At 37.2% G+C, this 20,529-nt stretch overlaps 2 protein-coding genes across 4 annotated transcripts in view; both read left to right on the top strand.

Moving 5' to 3' along the window:
• The first annotated feature begins 1,275 nt into the window (after positions 1–1,275).
• Positions 1,276–10,619, top strand: ero1a (endoplasmic reticulum oxidoreductase alpha). The gene is made up of 15 exons (XM_015373363.1): positions 1,276–1,527; positions 3,048–3,167; positions 3,249–3,332; positions 3,780–3,821; positions 3,994–4,073; positions 4,285–4,358; positions 4,553–4,673; positions 5,778–5,839; positions 5,917–5,943; positions 6,020–6,112; positions 6,192–6,438; positions 8,018–8,087; positions 8,429–8,515; positions 9,633–9,769; positions 9,889–10,619. Exons 1-15 carry the CDS (start codon positions 1,453–1,455, stop codon positions 9,950–9,952), a joined length of 1,383 nt encoding a protein of 460 aa, XP_015228849.1. The 5' UTR covers positions 1,276–1,452; the 3' UTR covers positions 9,953–10,619.
• A 1,359-nt stretch (positions 10,620–11,978) lies between these two features.
• Positions 11,979–20,529, top strand: part of pacsin3 (protein kinase C and casein kinase substrate in neurons 3) — a 32,849-nt gene continuing 24,298 nt past the window's right edge. The window contains exons 1-2 of one of the 3 annotated variants that reach the window (XM_015373419.1): positions 11,979–12,378; positions 18,269–18,325. The gene's annotated coding sequence lies outside the window, so the exon portion shown is untranslated. Of the gene's footprint in view, positions 12,379–18,219; positions 18,326–20,529 lie in introns of all 3 variants that reach the window. The other 2 variants (XM_015373418.1, XM_015373416.1) reach the window with 2 other exon arrangements.

Genomic DNA, 20,529 nt, shown 5'->3' with positions numbered 1-20,529 from the left:
AATCTCTTCCAAGACATTTTACACTTCAAAAACTAATTACAAAATATTCATTATACACCAATCATAACAATTGCAAAAAAATCACAAATTATATTAGAAACTGTAGTTCTGAACTACACCAGTAGGTGGTGACATGTTCACATGAGTGTTCATGAACTGTCAATGTCTCATGAGGCCTTATCTCACCATTACTAGTGCATTGCATCAGCTGCAAGAGTTATTCTATAACTTGGGCTGCATTGCCACCTTCAAATAAATTAATAGATAAAGAGTAGTTTGTTTTTTAGATTTTCTCCAATTTTACTGTATTTTATCTAGGTTTACAGTCAGAGGCGTAGCCAGAAAATTTTTATAAGGGTGGCCAGGCAATAGCAAATTTACACTGAGGGGTGGCCGAAAGTAGATAGAACCTCAGGGTCAATCTACACTGTTCCAACAGGAAAATTAACAAACAAAACATCCATATTTTCTAAATAAAGACAAACTATGCTTTCTCACAGGCTTTGCTAACAAATAGGTGAATATATTCAAACATCCGTGCTTTCTAGAAAAAAAGATATAGTGGATAAAATACTTTCAGGTTTGAGTTCTGCGGCATCTTTTCCATCGTCATTACTTACTTACTTTTATCAGTAATCATTCTGCATATAATTGATATTTACAAGTACTAATATCTACAAAAAAAATAATTTAGTAAGTTAAGACTCCTAGATGACATGCAGGGACGCATCATTTTCTCTTTACCCCATAAAACACTAAATCTATTTCTGCTTTTTATTCTGTACTTATTATCTTTAATGTTATTATATAGATGTGTGAAATTAACCACACTGTTTTTGTTGTCAAATAACTGTTAATATATGGAAAATTAAAATGTTTTGATTATTCCACTTGAGATATTACTGTTGCCACCATCTATATTAGAGAGAAATAAAGGGTAGGGGTGGCCAATGATTTTCTAAGGGTGGCCGCTGGCCCCCCCATCTAGCTCCGCCCCTGTTTACAGTGTATATAAAAAAAAATATATAATAAAATAAATTAAATAAATAAAACTAAGGACATTAGGCCTACATGAATGCTCCACCGCCCCGTTGTGGTTGATTTGAGGTACTACATTATGGAGATTAACTCAAATTGCCAAGACGCTTTAAATCACAAAATATGTCTTGTTTGAGGCAGGCAGACTGCGGATAGAGCAACAAATGTTATTTTTCTGAACAGTCGCAGAATAAAACACGTGGGAGTTTATGAGCCCGGCAGCCTGCCGTCACGTAGAGCACGTAGCGGATTGGAAATGAGGAAATATGAGGAAATGACAGCGCGTGAGATCACCGCCTCCTCACAGCTGCTGCTGCTGAACAACTCAAGCGTTTTCCTCATTTCCAACAAAACACACGAACCGAGAGGAGGCTTTAATTTAACTGCTCTAATAATAAAGTGAGAGAAGTCGTGATGGGGCGGGTGGTCTTCCTCTTCCTCCTCTTCCTCCAGGTTTTGGGATCTGCGCACAGCAGGTGTTTCTGTCAGGTAAGAGACCTATGCTTCAGTGTTGATCCCGTTTTTAACAGGTATGGGAAGATGCTTTCATCCTCCGACCGTTGTTGATGAATCTCTTTGGCCAACTGTGCGTAAAAACTTTATGAAAAGCTGTAAATAGAAAGCACGGAGCGGAGAGCTGTAGATAGCTGTCTAAATTAAACGTCAAAGCGGCGGAAATGAAATTAACCTTAAAAAATAACCAAACAAACGTGAAAGTTAAATGAAGATAATACCCTGAATATTTATTATACATATCTTGTCTGAGCAGTTTCAGTCATTTAAAGCTAAGTGTTACTGATTTCCTTGTGTCCTTTTGGGTAATTATTAATTAAATTAATTAATTAATTAATGCCCTTTGAGTTTGCACTGTAGTGCTACTTTCTGATACAATCATCCATTTTCTGTCACGCTTATCCATGCTGGGGTCACGAAGGTTGCTGGTGTCTTTGCCTTACACCTCTGTTTATAGATGTTGGAGATCAGCCTGTTTTTCCTGTGTAGTCCTGTTTCTCTGACTGTGACTGGCATGATGTGCTCTCTTCATCCTCTGATATGGAAGGTGGCTCAGAGCTCGTCTCCCTGGCTGTGTGTTTCCTGGACGGGCCGCCTTTTACAGCTGCTTCTTGTATCTCTGCTTCTGTCTCCTTGAACCCCAGCCGGCCTCAGCAGATGGGCGCTCACACTGAGCCTGGTTCTGCTGGAGGTTTCTTCCTGTTAAAAGGGAGTTTTTCCTCTCCACTGTCGCTACAAGCATGCTTAGGGTAAGGGACTGCATTTGAGTCGATGCAATCAACTGGTTTTACTTAGATATAAAACTTTGAATAAATTTGACTGTATGATCTGTTGAACTGTAAAGTGCCTTCAGATGACGTGTTGTGAATTGTTGCTATATGAATAAACTGAATTGAATTGAAATTGCCTATATCCAGCTGTCTATGGCCGATAGCCGTGAGTCAGGGTCGACCTTAGACAAGTCATCAGTCCATTGCAGGGCACCACAGAGACAAAAGGGACAAACAACCATTCAGGCACACACTCACAGATAAGGAGAATTTAGAGAAGCCAATTAACCTAACAGTCATGTTTTTGGACTGTGGGAGGAAGCCAGAATACCCGGCAAGAACCAACGCATGCTCAGAGAGAACATGCAAACTCCATGCAGATGGACCCCGGGCTGGGAATCAAACCCTTCTTGCTGCAATGCAGCAATGCCACCCACTTCCACTGTGCAGCCCCTGATAAAAACTTTATTTTTATACTGAGATTGAATTACATGATGGAAACAGAACAGCATTGTGCTGGCTTCATTTTTTTATCCAAATCTACTCCTCAATTTAGACCTGTTTCTGGAGAACCTCAGGGTTTTGTGCCTGGGCCACTAGTAACAAAAGTGAAACAATTCAGAATATTTTTCCACTACATTCATCAGTGAAGGATGGTAAAATTAAACCTCACTTTGCTGCAAGTCTACATATATTCACTAACCAAGCTCCCCTCCTCTTTCTCAGGTCAAGGGTGAACTGGATGACTGTGCCTGTGACGTAGAGACCATCGACAGTTTCAACAACGAGCAGCTTTTCCCCAAACTTCAAACTCTTCTGGAGTCTGACTACTTCAGGTTCTACAAAGTAATGCAAACAATCGTGTCACACACAGATTCTTGGATTAATCAATCTTCATCTTAGAGTTCCTGGTGATTTGTTTTACAGGTGAACCTTAACAAACCGTGTCCTTTCTGGGCGGCCGACAGTCACTGTGGTCTGAGAAACTGTGCTGTGAAGCCCTGCTCCCCTGTAAGTTTCCATCTCATCCCTCTTATCTGATATCTCTAAATGATATGCAGTATTTCATGTTTTGCCTTTTCGTACAGATGTTGGAGTCATTTGATATCAGAATGATTCAAAAGTGGATTTGAATGATACGTCATTTTATTTAAGTATTTCAAACATCTGAACTGTCGGTCGCTCCTTTCATGTTAAAGGGAGCTCTGAATGAGTGGGATGTAAAAGCAAACTAATGTCAGTGATCTATTTTTGCATCAACGGTAGAGCAGAAAGACAAGTTTCTCAAACACAAAACAGACAGAAACATGAAAGAAACAAACTATGATCTAATGGGTCTGAGTTTGAAAAAAGTATCAGTTCTATATTATAGATTATAGACCCACAGACCCAAACCCCATAGAAAGATTAGAAGGGGAAATAATAATTGAAGCTCATTAAATCTGTATCTGCTCCTAGAACGAGGTTCCTGAGGGACTCCGATCGTCTCCGCACAGCAAGGTGAGTCCGTCCAGAACACAGCTGGCTTCTGCTAACTTACTGACAACAAAGCTGTTCCTTTGCTTCAGATTTTCAGTTGTTTTTGAAGTTATTTGTGTTTTTATATGATCATAAAAAATCATATGTTCTTTTTTTTCCCCCTTTCTATACATATTTTTCCATGTGTTTTCAGTATTCTGCAGAGGCAAACAAGGAGCAGCTGGATGAATGTGAGAAGGAGAAACATCTTGGAGCTGTAGATGTCTCTCTGAGGTGAACCCTCTCAATATAGGCTTATTATGTTGTTGTTCTTGACATGTATTGAATAAAATAGCGATAGAAATCTGTCTTTTGTTAAAAGCTGTTTTTTTTTAACAACCTCTGTCAGCATCATATGTTACCTTTGTCTGGTTTGATGCTGTGAACCATCAGCCTTGGCTTTGGGTCAGGCCTTGTGGAGCTAAACCTGTGCCTTTGCTTTTAGTGAGGAGACCCAAGAGGCTTTATTGGATTGGAGGAAACATGATGATGAGGCAGAGCGGTTCTGCGTGATTGATGGTATAAATCAATCTGTAAAACCTTCTATATAAATAAAATAGCAGTTTTGTTTTTATTTTAAAGTATATCAAACTTATATTGTTTAAACAAATGTAAAAATTTGCTTATGTGACTCCCCTTATTTCTGTAAAAATGTTGCTAAAATGCCCAGACACATGCATTACCTATTGTGGCTAACGTGTTGCTGTTTGCAGATGAGGAGTCACCGGACTCCCAGTATGTGGATCTGCTGCTGAACCCGGAGCGCTACACGGGCTACAATGGCCCGGAGGCGTGGCAGATCTGGACTAGCATCTATGAGGAGAACTGCTTTAAGTAAGCCTCAACACAGATCACACACCTTCAAACATCTTTGCTTTTATGTTTGATGTGATTAACTTTTTTTTTTTTTATTATCAATATTTGGTCCTGACCTGAAATTAAAGGTCAATATACAGCTAAAGATAAGCTACAGCTAGTTCTAAACAGTAGAAAACCCTTTTTGGATCTATCAGCTCTATAGTGTGATTGATTATTCACGAGTGCAAAACATTTCAAATAGTTGCAGAATGTCAAGAACGGTCAGTGTAGTGCTTAGAGCAATAATCTAAGAGCTCCATCTAAGCCTTTATGGGCCCCACTTAGCATGTCAAATGTTAACGCTTGTTATATGACTGTTATTCAAATAACTACAAGTGTTGCTTGTATCTGAAGGCTAGGAGTAAAAAAAACTATATGTCCGTAGAAAGTGGTTTTAGATTCCAGTATAATGTTTATTGGTTCTGTTTTACCAAAGTAAAAATGCTTGGTGATAAAACACAATTTAATGTGCGCAGAAACCAAAACAGAAAATGCGTGGCTGAATTTTAAAGCATGGTAGTGGAGGTATGATAATCTGAACATTTGTCATTAAATCAACCATTAACTCCTTTGTAGACTAGAGTCAAATGTAAGGCTGTTTGTCCAACTGCTTTAGAGTATTCCAAATTGGATCGTGCAGAACAAAGGTCCCAGTGATGGAAGGATGGGTTCAGTCCAGACCAGAAGCAATGATGCGAAGAGGAGTTGACCAGAATATCACCATAGCGATTATAGACTGCTAGAAATTGGAGGGGAGATGCATTATTATTGCTACAGAAGGTGGTTATTATGAGTTTCACCAGTTACTTCTCCATTTCGACCTGTTTTGTGCACCTCATGTTTATTTTTGTTGAACGCTCATTTAATTCTGATGCCTCATAGGATATATTATGATGAGGTTTAATTCTGCTAAATTAAACCTTCCAATTTAAAGATGTCCTGTGGTAAAATCTATATTTGGGGATTTTAACTGTGTGCAGCAGGAAAAAAAATGCTGTTTGTTTTTTCTGCTAAAAAATCAAGCAGAGTGGGATTAAATGGATATGATTTTACATCATTCTCTTTATGTCCTTGACACAGACCTTTTACCATTAAGCGGCCGCTAAATCCCAGCTCCTTTCAGAGCAGTTCAGGAATTGACGGTAGGCTTTCCTTAATGCTCCATCCAGCCATCTTATTCTGCAGTGACGCATCTCTAACAATCTGACCTTGTTCACAGCTAGAACCTTCTACAGCTGGCTGGAAGGTAAATTTGCATTTGATCTGCAGACATTTATGATGTGTTCCAATTTTCATGTTTCGTTGTTTGTTTCCTCTCTCAGGGCAGTGTGTGGAGAAGAGAGCTTTTTACCGTCTCATCTCTGGTCTGCACGCCAGCATCAGTGTGCATCTGAGCGCCCGCTACCTGCTGAATGGTGAGGCACTTGAAGCGTGGGATTAGACTTTTATGTTGGGGTTGTTTTTAAGTCGCCCTCTGATCCTTTTTCCTTTCAGACAGCTGGTATCAGAGTAAGTGGGGACACAATGTTTCAGAGTTCAGGCAGCGCTTCGACTCTGATCTGACCGCTGGTGAGGGCCCCAAGAGGCTCCGCAACCTCTACTTCCTGTATCTGATAGAACTTCGAGCTTTGGCCAAAGTTCTCCCCTTCTTTAAGCAGCCGTCCTTCCGGCTGTATACGGGCCGACCAGAGGAAGACCAGAAACACAAAGAGCTGCTTCTTGACATTCTGCAGCTGGCCAGGTCAGTCTACAAACCCAATGAAAACTAACAACATGCTATTAGAGTTGGGTACTTTGATATTAAACTCTACTTTCTGGCTTTTTCACAATGTTTTTTCTTGTATAGAGAGAAAGATTTCTTCTCAGTTATGCCCTTAAATGTATTTGTTTTAAACTCCTGGTTTGTATATCTTCAGTATGTTCCTTTGTCACACATTCATAAACCCTCATTACTGGTCTATACTACGGGTCTTTAATTCTAGTCCTGGAGATTTGGTGTCCTGCACTTCTTAGACACCCGAATCAAATGAGTGAATTATCTCCTCATTATGCAGTTAAGTTCTCCAGCGTCCTGTTAATGACCTGAGCCTTCCTTCCCTGAGTAGAAACTCATAACTCTGAGTGGTCTTACTCTTCTCTCTGCACTATGTACAGTTTTCAGCTTCAGAACAGGTGAATACAATCAGATTAATAAACTCTAATCTAGTTAACCCTAAGTTAAGAACAAGCATACAAGAAGTCCTCATCAATGGACAGAAGCCTGGAAGTGTGCATTTCACATTCATCCATTGAAACACTTTCACTATCAGAATTACAGACCAGGACTGAATGTAGGTCTAAGTGCAACACAGCAGACAAGAGGAGATGGAGTTAAAAACATGTAAATTCCAACTGTAAGCTATTATGTGTGACTTTAACCATCTGAAGTATCTAATAATTCTATTCAACATATGTAAATGATGTGTTTCTCAAAACAATTTAATGTTTGAGGCCATCTTCAAACTGCCAATATTTCCTTCTCTACATATGATTGTAACATGAAAGTGCTTCAATGTTTCTTATTCAGTGCTTGCTAAAAATGTTAAAATTCTGCATCTTTATTGAAGCTAATTTTGGGAATATGTATTCCTCTGGATAAGTAACTGATCTGGTCTGATGATCCTCTCCAGACTGAGACGGCGTTGGAAAATTTGTGCTGTGATCTCAACAGGTTCTTGCAGAGATCACACCATTTCCTACACCTGCTTGTTCATATCTGTGCTAAAAATGAGGGAAAATCCAGAGTTAGTCCAAACAAACCTGCTACTTCTAAGTGCTACATTTAGTGAGGATTTTTGAAAAGACCAGTACTCTCCATTTAAAAAAAATAAATAAAAAAAAATACACATGCACGGCGCTCCTGAGAAGGAATGCCTATTGAATGCGTGTGAGAGCATGCAGGAGCCTACTGCATCTCTCCCTGTGCAAGCTCTGTTTGAAAGTTACTTTTTGCATCACTTATACAAGCTTACTTTCCAAAAGAAGATTTTCAATTTTCCACTACGTCAGACTCACCACCAGTAAGTGAAAATGGGCAGGTAAGGACAGCCTTACGTAAACATATCACCAGAATGATTGACAATTAGGAGGACCACTTATTTTGATGATCCACTTGGAAAAAAAAAAACATCCTCCACTATACCTTTAAGATTTGAGAGTCAAGCCATCTGAGGGTTTTAGTCCTCTCTGTTGACTGGGTAGAACATGTTTTCTATGCGTCCTTTTTGCAGTAATTATGTTGCTGTCTGAAACTGATTTTGCTCATCTCTGCTGTCTTCCAGATCTTTTCCGCTGCACTTTGATGAAACTTCCCTGTTTGCTGGAGATGAAAAAGAAGCTGCTAAACTGAAGGTTGTTATAAAGATTACAAAAAATCACTTCTATATAAAATCTTTATTTCTTTAACTTATTTAAATATTTTTTTTTATACTTGGAAAATATCTGAACTTTAATTGGGAAAAACTGTTGGAAGCCTGCAAACCTGAACAGCTAAAAAAAATGACACGGTCTTGTTTTCTTCTTTTGCCCAGTAGAGGGCGCTCCTTGTACAGCTTATTGTCATGTGTGGATAAAATACAGCAAATGTAATGCAATTGGCTTCAGTTAGTGCTGACTAGGTTTATTATTTCTTCTTTAAATGTTGGTGGAAATGTAATTATGTAACGTTTTTTTTTCTTCTCCTTTTTCATCAGGAGGATGTAAGACTGGCCTTTCGCAACATCTCAAAAATCATGGACTGTGTTGGCTGCTTTAAATGTCGGCTGTGGGGAAAACTACAGGTGTGCTTTATCCTGCTTTAACTTATCCGATCCTTAAGTTAATAATTATAAATACTAATAACATCATTCCATTCATTTCTAACATTCTCACTGTAACAATGAGTCACTTTTACATTTATCCTTTATACAGATAATTTTTGTGTTTGTGAAAACATAGATGTACGGCACATTGGATAATGATACAGCCACTGTGTTTTGTTTTCAATGGGTTTATGAGTGTTTGGGTGTGTCTTATAACTGGTTGGAAGGCTTCAACTATACAAATGTTCAAAAGTGAATTACTGTTAACTTTAACTTGTTTGCACTTCAATAGATGTTTGTTTTAACTTTAGAAACATAACGCAAACAGCCTTCAGGAAAGAAAATGTGCAATGTAAATGAATACTTTTTCCATTTTTTCCCCTCCCACTCTGAGTATGCACGCAGTAGACGGGTCACATGTCAGGGACTTGCACACAATTAATTTGTTCTTGGACGGTACACCAACAGGAAATTGGATAAGAGGTTGTTTTATTAAGACGGTTTCCTTATCGCTTCACTTAGGATTAATTACTGGGATGATATTTTCTGTTTGTATCAGTTTTTCCAACAGGTTACCTTTATGATTCATATCACTGTACTGATCTCTTTATCAATAGAGAGTCAATAGCATTGCCTAAATAAATCTTGTAGTAAGAGAGCGGTGTTCCCTGTGGCTAGATGAAAATTACTTCAAATATTAAGAAATCTTTGTCGAAGCAATAGGAATTAGATTTAACTACAACTTGTTAAATTTATGAGAAACCAGAGCGTGTTTTACTCAGTTTTTTTTTAAATCCCATCCACCCATGTAGCCCCTTTTATTTCCTTAAAGCTACAGTTGTGCTCAAGGATTTCCTTCTTTTCTTTTTTTCTTAAGCTTTATTTTTGTGTGATGTGGCATTTTATCACCTTCAATACAAGTTGGTTGAATTTTTGCTTTTTTACCATCAGTGGACAGTGATTTTATTTACAAACTGTTTTTAAATTATAATTTGTTTTTTCTTATGTGTGGGGGGAAAAAAATCCCCTTTTAGCACGTTAAGCGATTTAGTATTATGTGCTTTTTAAATTGATTTTTTTCCCTTGTCCTGGCCAGACTCAGGGATTAGGAACGGCGCTGAAGATTCTGTTTTCAGAGCGACAGATTGAAGCGCTGCCCCATTCCAGAGGGCAACGACCCAGTTTCCAGCTCAGCCGGCAGGAGGTCATCTCCCTCCTCAACGCCTTTGGAAGGTGGGAATATGTAGCCTTCGTGATAAAATAACTCTCACTGCATTTATTAAGCATTCTGTGGTTTCTTAAACCAAAATACACAGATTCCTTACCTTTTTTCTTAATGTTTTTGTATTCAGGATTTCAACAAGCATTAAAGAGCTGAACACCTTCAGATCACTGATTGGCGAGGAGATGACATAGAGGCCTTTTTAGGGTTTGATCCACCAACTGCAAACTGGACGATCACTTTAAAACTGCTGTAATGAGACTGTTAGGAAAACTCATCTGTGATTGGCGGACATGTTTTTTTCTTTATTTATGTTGGCTTTAAATTAAATAGATTTATATGACCTTTAAATGTCCTTCATGTTGCTTAATGTGGGTAGTATAAAAACTACTGTAGTTGGATGACTTTTATGAAACTGAAGGGTGTAAATTATTTCTATAAAATGTAAAAATTAAAATGTCTTCATATGAAGTCTGCAGTGGACTTCTGTCTAGTACTGCCTCTGTCCTGTGGATGGCGCTGTTTGTTTAAAAACTTGTCCTACCCAGTTCAAACCAAAGTCAATTTCATAACATAAGAATTTCTTCTCTCTTTCTTCAAGTTGCTCTACATTTAGGCTTAAAGATGAGTTCAGCTTTTAATATTATTTCACATTTCTGGCAGGTTGCATTGTCCTTTGTTAACTTGTATGAGATTTTTTTTGTTAAACTGTTTACAAACAATAATGGGCTTCATGATAATTATGTTACTTTGGTTTTTTCCTGTTAATAAAGACAGATTTAAGTAGGGCTGCAACTAACTATTATTTTGCTAAATGATTTATTTGTTAATTTATTTGTATTACTCTATTAAAAATCCAAGAATATTTTCTTTTCAGAAATTAATCAGGTAAAACCAAAACTTTTCCATCTGAGGAGTTCTGGATGGAGCGTATCGAAGAACAAAATAGTTTTCTATTAGAAATGCAAAATATTGACATATCTTTTTACAATTTGGATTAATCCCTGCTCTAAATGATCTAAATGTTTAGTTTCTATCCTCCAGTTAACGATTAATAAATTACTAAATTATTTGATGATTATTCCTAAAATGTATTAATTGTGATTAATCTGATTATTTGTTTTAGCTCTAATTTATTGTATTTTATCCCAATTATGAGATGGTTCATAACAATTTAAATATCAAAATGCAAACCTAGTGTGTATCTGCATGTCTACTCAGATTCTGGCTTTAACCCAGAGCAATAAAAGGCCTTAAGCAGAGTTTCATCAGGGGTCCCACTTCTAGCCAAGTAGGCTCCTAGGACACTTTAGGGGAATGATTGTCATTTTATGGAGCCCTAAGCAGCTTTAGGCAGGCTCTGTGCAATGTATCTGAGATATGAGGGGTTTAAGATAAATTTAAGATAAATTTAACTTATGAAGGAAAAAGATCACTGAAAGAAATGAGACTGAATGTTGGATTTTGCAAATGTAGAACTTATTTATGTAAATAAGTTCTACAGCAGCAAGACACTTGAGCTGGGATGCTTTTTTCCCCCTATTTTCTCCAAATACTGATTTCTCTCAATCCTTGATTTGGCTCTATTTATGACACTTAAGTGGTATGTGCTATGAGTTTGTTATTTAGAGATGACTTGGAGATGAATAAACTGTATTAAGATCTGACGTGTAGGCTTCTCCAAATACATCTTTCAAACACATTTCAATTCGTGTCTGTATAATTTGTCTTTGAAGGTGCACTGAAATTATATTTTTACGAAGTGTATTTATCAATATGGTACGGAAGAGGATTAGGGCCACTGAAAAAGTAAAAAAAAGTAAAAAAAGTAAATTTTATTTTTAGTTTAATATGGGAAAAAACTCAGAATTCTAACGTTAATCACAGAATTCTGAGTTTTTCTCAGAAATCTTACGTTATCTCAGAATTCTGATTTTTTTTCCCCATGTTAAGTTGAAATAAAAAAATCTGTTAACTTTTTTATTTTTTCAGTGGCCCTAATCCTCTTCCATAATACAATGCTAAATAGAACATGGAATATGGAACTAAATATCTGATTCGTGTAGACCTCAGATTATTTTACCCCCGATTAAAAGTTTATGAAAAAAATTTAAGTTTGGAGAAGCGATTTTTTTTTCCTACGGTCGTTGAATGCAACACTAAGCCCTGCAGCCGACAGTGAGGGGTTAAGCCCTGTAATAGGATGAATGGATATTGTGGTGAGCAGCATCTGATTACAGACACGCCAGCAGGCTGCGGAGGGAGAAGACGCTTATCACTAAAGGGAGAAACATTTAATTCCCCCTGTGCAGAAAAACAAACTTGTTCAGCTCGTTTATCTCCGCCTCCTGCGCAGGAAAACATTTTTGGCTTTTTTCTTTTCGACCGGAGCAAAAAGGACGAAATAGTTCCTTCGCTGTCAGAGGCTTTGAGTTCGGTATAAATGGCTGAAGGGGCCCACTTTCCTCTGAATAAAACCTGCAGGATGTCGCAGTTGGTGGAGGTGTGAGTAGAAAGACCAGCTGTTTGCTTTAGGAGGAATATCGTTTTTATTCAGCCGAACAAAAAGGATATTAAGGATTGAGAGTTTGGTTTGTTTCGTCTGCGCGGAGTTAAACAGGTAAGGCTGTTCACCTGGCTGCTGCTGTCTATAAAAACACTCACCTCCTCTATGCATCACATTCCTTACTCAGGGTCACCTTCTTGTTTGTTTTTCTTTTCTTTTTTGTGGTAAAACAATGAATGCATCTATATTTACCAAAACCTTCAATGCAAACACATCCGAGGCTATGGAGGACCAACCCTGGAGGATAATTAAAAGAGATATATGTATATATTTACGTCTTACTGTATAATTTAAGTTCTACTTACATTTATTTGTTTTTTGTATTTTTGGGGGACGATTAATTTTATGCTTATTTATTTTTGGAGCATTTATTTATTTCTGTATTTAGTTTTAATTATGGCAGGATTGGTCCTCCATACAAGGTGACATTACATAAGACTAATGATCGCAGCTCTTTTAAAGTTAGTGTTTTTTAAAAATTGTTTTCTTTTCCTCCCCTGTAATTGACATGTTTTAATCACATTATACTTTAGGTTGAATACATTTGTGCATCATCAACTAAGTTTTAAACCTGATTTTTTTTTTTTTTCTTTTATCGAAAAATACTCAACTCAAAATGTACAATATTTATATTTGGTAGGTTTCTCTATGAAGTATAGGTAAGATAAGATATTACACAAAAATATATAGTGGGCTTAATACTTTTTAATACCTAAGTTTTTTAATTAGACAGATTGGGGGGGAAAAATGCACCCAAACTCACCAAATCCAATTTTAATAGTAAAAAAAACACTCATTTATATAAATATTTCTATTTGGAGTACAGTTTCTGTATTTTCAGTATGTTCTCCATGAAGAATGCTTGGCATCTGCCAGAGAACACAAGGATTGGTAAATTCACCCCTGGCACCCTGTGCTCTTCACAGATGAAAGAAGGTTCACACTGAGCACATGTGACTGAGGCTGGAGACAGTGGAGAGCAATATGCTGCCTGCAACATCCTTGAGTGTGACTAGTTTGGCAGTGGGTCAGTAATGGTCTGGGGTGGCATTTCTTTAGAGGGCCGCACAGCCCTCCATGTGCTTGGCAGAGGTGACATGATGGCCATTAAGTACCAAGATTAGGTTCTCAGACCCCTTGTGAGACCTATGCTGGTGTGGGTGGCCCTGGGTTCCTCCTAATGCAGGACAATGCTCGACCTCATGTGGGTGGAGCAGTTTCTGCAAGAAGCTATGGACTGGCCTAACCATTTCCCAGACCTGAATCCAACATGCCTAGGCATTGTAGGGAGATCATTCAGGCACATGGAGGCCACACACCATACTGAGCCTAATTTTTACCTGTTTTAAGGGCATTACATACAAGTTGGACCAACCTAGTGTTGTGACTCCAAATCCAGACCTGATCCATAAATTTGATTTCCGTTGATGATTTATTTGATTTTGTTGTCAGCACATTTTACTTTATACAGAAAACACTTCATTCTTTCATTCCAGGATGTGTTTTTGAGAAGTGTATATAAACACTGCAATATTAATACCGTTGACAGTCTGTAGTTTTTGAAACGATGTAGTTTTTGAAATGATGCAAAATAATAAGAAATATGCAAGTTATGCGAAACAAATCTTGGGGTTGGCTATAAAAGAAATTTCCTGGAAACCATTTTTTTTTTTTTTGTCTGGTATCTCTCAGGTTTGTTTATTTCCCAAAAAAGTTTAGTTCCCTTTACCCTTACATTTAACAACCACCCTGTGATAACGCTACACAGCCTTTTTCAGCTTTGAACAGATGGAAAGATTTTGTTTTTTTCTTTTTCCTGTATAAATTCATTAAGATATATCATTTTTTTGAGAGCATATTCACTTTAATTGCTGCTGGTAGAAGAACATTTTTAGTAAACTCTTATCATAGCACCTAATTTTTGTTTTTTACATTACAGTTCAGGGATCGATGGTCGTCCCTGCAGCAGCGGCAGAAGTTGCCAAATCAGCTTTAGTGTGACAAGAAAAAATCTATAGATGTGATGTGTCTGTCGATGCACCAACGCTGCAAGTTGTGATTGATGCAATGCTCTGCTGACTGAAGGACACAGAGTTCTGCATATCTTGTATAATTTTAGACACAATAGCTTGGCTTAGCACAAATTACCAAACAGACACCTAAACCCTTGTTTGCCAATAGATATCGATAGAACTTTCTTTATTAGAGCTCTCTATTCCTTGTTTTTCAGTTAGCAATTGAGACCTACAAATATGTTACCAAGTGAAAGACAAGAATCTCCAACTGTGTGATTTCCAGTTTTATTTTAGGGTTGTTAATAGGAGCAAAGAGGCTCAGCTGACTGTCTAAAGATAAAAAGAATAGTCTCAAAATGACTGGAAGGCTTTTTTTAAGCTGCAGATTTTTGTTTTATTTTTTAAAATCTCACAGTGGGATTTATTTATTAATGGTTGCCATTATTGTTCTTTCTCTTGCTTTGTGGAGTCCAACAGTTTCATTACTTTTTATGGTCAATGATGCAAAAAATCAAGCTAAATTTGAATTTAAACTGGACTTGGTGAAAGGTATAGTTTAGGGTCCTCAGTGTTTAGAAATACTTTGACTTTTAGGAAAACAGTTTTCCAGTGAAATCATGTTTTTATCTGGTTAATGCCTGAGTAAACAAAGCTGTAAACAAAGTTAATTCAGTTTTACCAAACTTGCATGAAGACTAGTTAACTTCTAATAGGAGGTTATTTGAAACTTGGGGCTTGTAGCCATAACACATGTAGGTTGATATCAAAGCTAAATGATATCCATTTCTGTCATGCTTTATCCCTGCAGGGGTCACGAGGGCTTCTGGTGTCCATCTCAAGCTGATATCACTGGGGGAAAAAAAACCTTATAAGCATGTGTGTTGATGGGAGTGAATTAAAAGGAATCAATCTGCTTTAGTCGAAAACATCATGGAAATGAGCTAATCTTTATATATATATATATATATATAAATATTCACTGTAAGAACAGTAGATGTTTATGTTCATGTGGGAAATTGCATTCTATGTAATCCTATAAAAAGTTTGTTTTTTGTTTTTATCTTTTTGTTCTATTGGTTATAAAATTGAGATCTCGCTTGAAACATGGGGGGGAAAAATAAAAATAATATATACATGAATATGGTTGTATCAGTGTAACTCTATGCGCTCCATTAAAAGTTGAGATCCCTATATATATGAAAATAGATGCATGAGAACCTCCAACTATAAAGCAAAGATTTGTCCTAACTGACAGTGTAGGTTCTAGACCCTTTTTAGCAGTCAGAAGGAAAGGCGGGATCTATTTTGATTTCTGGCAGCGTCGACTCTGGTCAGCAGCATGTTGAGTTTATCTGAGCTGGCAGTTCTGCAGCCGGTGGGCAGCTGACAGTGAGGCGGTGCTGGCCTACAGTGGCTCCATTGATGTGGTTCTGGTTGGAGATGAGCTATAGGAAGACCAGCATGTGCAAAAACAAAACTGAGGGATGTTTTTTTTTTTTTTTAAGGACTCCACTGTGTTTCTTCATTTAGAGGATTTTCATTGGATTCACTGTTGGATCAACAGCTGCAGGCAGAGCAACCGACCTCAGCTGAGCCTCACTGATAAAAGTTAAACCTTATAAAAAGAGTTGTCCCTTAAAAAAAAACTAATAATATGTGTGTATTTTTATGTTATTAAGGGAAGGAACGTTTTATGTTTTTCCCATGGAAATGAAATTCCTTTTTAATTGTTGTTGTTTTTTTGGTTGTATTTTCCCTGTTCTGTTTTTAATCCATTTACTAAGATGAACTTTGCAAGACAAATAGATCTTGTTAAAATCTACTTATGTCTAATCTTATAACCAGTGGTCGAGTTTAGAAAAAAAAAAAAGAGAGAAAGAAAGAAGGGGGATGGTGTTTTTTTGTTTTTTGTTGTAAGCATACATAGCCTAATTAATAAAGTTGATTAACCTAAAGCACTATGCATGGTATGGCTGCTACATGTCATGATAGGACACTTCTTTGAATTTACTTTGAAAGTTAATCTATTAAGGTTTGGAACAAAACCTCACAAAACATTGCAATTGAACGTGAATGCATTCAAGTCAAGTATTTTTTTTAAATTCAATTGATTAAATTGAAACAGCTGAAATAATTTTCAAAATCTGAAAAAAATCCGCTTATAATTTCAAATACATTCAAATTACCGGTAGCCTGAATATGAAGTAGGCCTATATAAAATCTCATAATTTTACTCACCTTTCAAATATTTATTTAGCGTATTTATTTTATAAAATATTGTTTATCAGAAATCAGTATGGCTTCTATTGGCAAATTAAAGTAAATTGCTTAATTAAGATGCATTTTTCAAACCTTCGATTCTCTCCTCCGGGTTTCCTCCAATGCTCTTGGCCGCAGCTCCACTTGTCTCACCAGCATCGTCTAGATTCTGGCTTTCACCTAGCAAAACAGCAGTGGTTTACAGATTAATTTTTTGTTTGATTCACAATCAAAATGCTCATTTTGAATGTTCAGCAATGCCTATATACTCTAGACTAATTCTCGTGTATCATGACAACTTTAAAGACAGAAAAATGTTTATGCTTCAAACTAGTTTACCTAGTTTTGCATGGTATCGCTGTGTCCAGAGATTAGGACTTCTACAAAGCTTCTAACTGTTCTGACTCTTGACTTCCATGAAGTGTTAGTTTTTGCCTTCTTAAAAATGAAGTCCCTCGTATCGTGTTGTCCTTGCCGCTTGGCCGTGATGCTGTTCAGAACACCTTAACCTGCAGTAACCTGCTCTGCTGGTTTCACCACTGAGGTCGAAAATGAAATGGCATGTGCCCTCTGGGCCGCCGTAATTTGGTCAGGCTACTCGTAAGCGCACAGCCTGATTATTGCCATTACTGTTAATATGTAATAGAAGTTTACACATTGAGTGATAAAATGTTACAGGGGATGATATGGGGTAATGGTCATTTAAGAAGGGGGATGTTTTTTAAGATAGTTTTATAAGAAGGGGAATGCCATCCCCTCTCATCCCCCCTCAAGTCGAGTACTGCTTTTAACTATTGACCTAATTCACTCTAATTCTAGTTTAATTATAAAGATACATTTCATTCTCTATCATAAAATGATTCCGGTAGACAAAGGAATCTCACCTGAAAAACTATCGATGAGAGGATGAACAAACTGTCCACAGTTTTAATAGCAGAGCTCCATTGATGGCTTATTTTGTGGAAGAGATACCTAAATAAAGAAGTACTGAGCCAGAGATAGTTTTGAGATGGAAAAAAGGAAGAGAACAGTTAATGGAAGCAATAACAGAAAATGTTAAGATACATGGTGAGAATAGTTAGGTGAAAATCAGACTGAGGAAAGGTATTTGTCATGTCCTCCTGCTGCCCAAGTCTGTAGCAGTAGAACTACAGAGGTGGGTCTTCATCAAAAAGGACAGTTTAAGGCCTAGTCTAAGAGTTTTAAATCTTACAATGTATAATCTATTGATTAATATTTCCATCAAGAATCTGCGGGAGTGTTTGTTTTTTCTTCTTAAGTGTATTGATAGTGAATGCTGTAATAAAAACAGCTGATACTTTCTTTTTAAGACCTTCCTTGCTCCCTCTTCAGATTTTTCTGTGACGGGCTGTAACAGAGGTGTGAGCTAACCGCTCTGACCAATGCTGCAAAAGCTCTGCTGCTGTTTGGCTGCTTATTAAGCTTTCACTCCATGCTCCATGTGTGGTATTTGACTGGGACTCCCAGAATGTGCCACCCTCCAGCCAGCACCGACCCATAAAGCAGCAGCTCGTTGTGAGGGAGCCAGGGTGGTCTAATCTAACTGCTTGCTGCTGCTTTTGTCTAACAAACCTCTCCGTGTTTTCCTTCTGCTTTTGAGGACTCCTCCTCTCTCTGTCTGGACTGTTCTGCCTCTCGGGCCGCTGAAGAAACAAAGCTGTCTTCTGTCTGGACATCTGTCCATCTGTCTTTTTTTCTCTAAAAAGGTAAGTCCTTCTTCCCTTTGACCACTTGGCAAGATTGGATTAACTTTTGTATTCATGCTCTTCTTAAATTTTACAGGCGCATTCTTACTTACTTTCTTGGGACTGTGATTAGTAATTGACTTATGCATCATGCAGCCGATATTTTTCCATATATTAGCATTTATTTTCCCCTTGTATCGGTAAAAGCTGATGCGTGCACATGATTTGTTAATGCTTCTTTTTTATTTAGTATGACACATGACAACATTTGTTTTCATTTTGTATTTTATCATTTAATTAGAGGAAAAGAAACAAACATCAACTGAAGGCATCTGGTTGCTTTTCATCGGAACTGTAGTTAGTTCTCTTACTCTTATTGTCTTTGTAACAGTGATGTACTGTATTCTGTTGGCAGCTCTTTAAAATATGCACTGAAGAATTTACCTCTGGTATCAGGCTGACAGCTGCAGCGATAGGTTTCAAACAACTATCCTGCCTGTTCTCTGACTAACCTCTGCAGCAACATAATTAAAACCTGTTCTGGTGGTAATAGACGGGTATTTTCGGTTTAAAGCTATTTTACATCTGATGTGACTCACCTGTTGAATTGCCAACACACTGTTTAACAAACTGTGATGTTCCAGGCAGTAAGGTGTGTATCAGCTAAATGTTGTTGTTCAAAATCTAAGTTTAAGTTATTTTTCCCTTGGATTGAAGGTGATCTGCCCAGTACCCAAGTGGGATGTCCATGTTTATGATAAATACAATTGCATTAATTGAGACTTTATAATCACAAATTGAATTGAATTAATTTAAACCTCTAGTTGCTCTCTACAGGATGCTGTGAGATTCTTTTGGTGCTGTAACTTGGAGTCAAAATACCATATTTTAATAGCGTAAGTTAAAAAGAAAAGTGGAAGATGTGCTCTTATTCCTTTTATCATAAATGAGAAGCAACTATTATCCCAGCTGATTGGCTGATATATGTTGACTGATATGCCACCATGAATCACACATACTTTTATTAATCATTTTGTAGTAGCAGAATATCAGGAAGATTGGACCAAATCTCAAAGGACTATGGAGAGACGCTTTTTGAATCAAACCCAAAATGCTTCACTTAAGTTCTGCAATAAATGTTACAATCTTGCATGTTAAACATTTTCTTAAAATCTGAGAAAATATTTGATATGTGATGACAAAACAAATTCTCAGAATTCCTAAATTACAGCAAAATTTGGTTATCCTAGCTGAACTGCAAAAGGATAGGTTTAGCTCTGATTTTACTTTGTTAAAAATAGTCTTATACTGTTTGTAAATATCTGTTTTTAGATAGGATATATATATACCGTAGGATATATTTTATATCCTTTGATTTCTTTTTTTTAAAAACACTTGGAGTTGCCTGATGAACGAATTGTCCCTATTAAATAAACTGAAATTTTAAATGCTTATTAAACAAAACATAAGTTTTGCACTGCTCTTTCTAGTGACACAAGTTAATATTCATTGATTAGTCAGGCTATCTGCTCAAGTAGGAAACCAGGAATGATTTTGAAGCTATATCAGTTTGAGTGATCAGTGTTTCCTCAATATGCATGATGGGTGGAACTACTTTAGTGGGCATCATTTATGTTTTACAACCTCAAATATCTCTAAACTACAAAATTTGTTGTTTTTTTCCACTGTAAGCAAAGACTTTCTTTCAGTGAGTGGCTGCTTGCTATGAGCAGCAGCATGTGAGGGAGCCCAAGTCCTCTTTATGAATCAACTTTGTCAAAAAAACTAGGACTTTAAATTTATCTAGACTAGATGGTAAAGAGCTATTCTAGCCTGATTTATTTTGGGAGGACAGAGTGATGACCTTCTTTTGAGTGTTTGACTTTAATCTTTCTTTAGTTAACCTTAGACATGACAGACTGAGGCAAAGCCTGACATTAGGTTTCAGTCTAACCATGATTTCTTTTTTCTTCATTCTTTGAACATTAAGCCTCTCATTTCACAAGCTCAACAGCTGGCTGGCAGTAACAATCTCCATCTGCTGTTTGCATTTCTAGATATTTTAAGCCTTCTGGCTATGGTGTATGTAAATAGTGAACCTTTGCTGGAATGTGGTGCAGCTTAAAGTGAGGGGGTCTTGTGGTCCTTCACATGCTCCATGCGACGCAGAAAATGGCTCCGCCCAGCTGCAGGGAAACCATTCGTTTACTTTAATCAGATTAATG

This window comes from Cyprinodon variegatus, unplaced genomic scaffold (genome assembly GCF_000732505.1).
Source record: "Cyprinodon variegatus isolate N-32 unplaced genomic scaffold, C_variegatus-1.0 Scaffold86, whole genome shotgun sequence".
NCBI lineage: Eukaryota > Metazoa > Chordata > Actinopteri > Cyprinodontiformes > Cyprinodontidae > Cyprinodon > Cyprinodon variegatus.
This window is presented reverse-complemented; position numbering and strand designations above follow the sequence as displayed.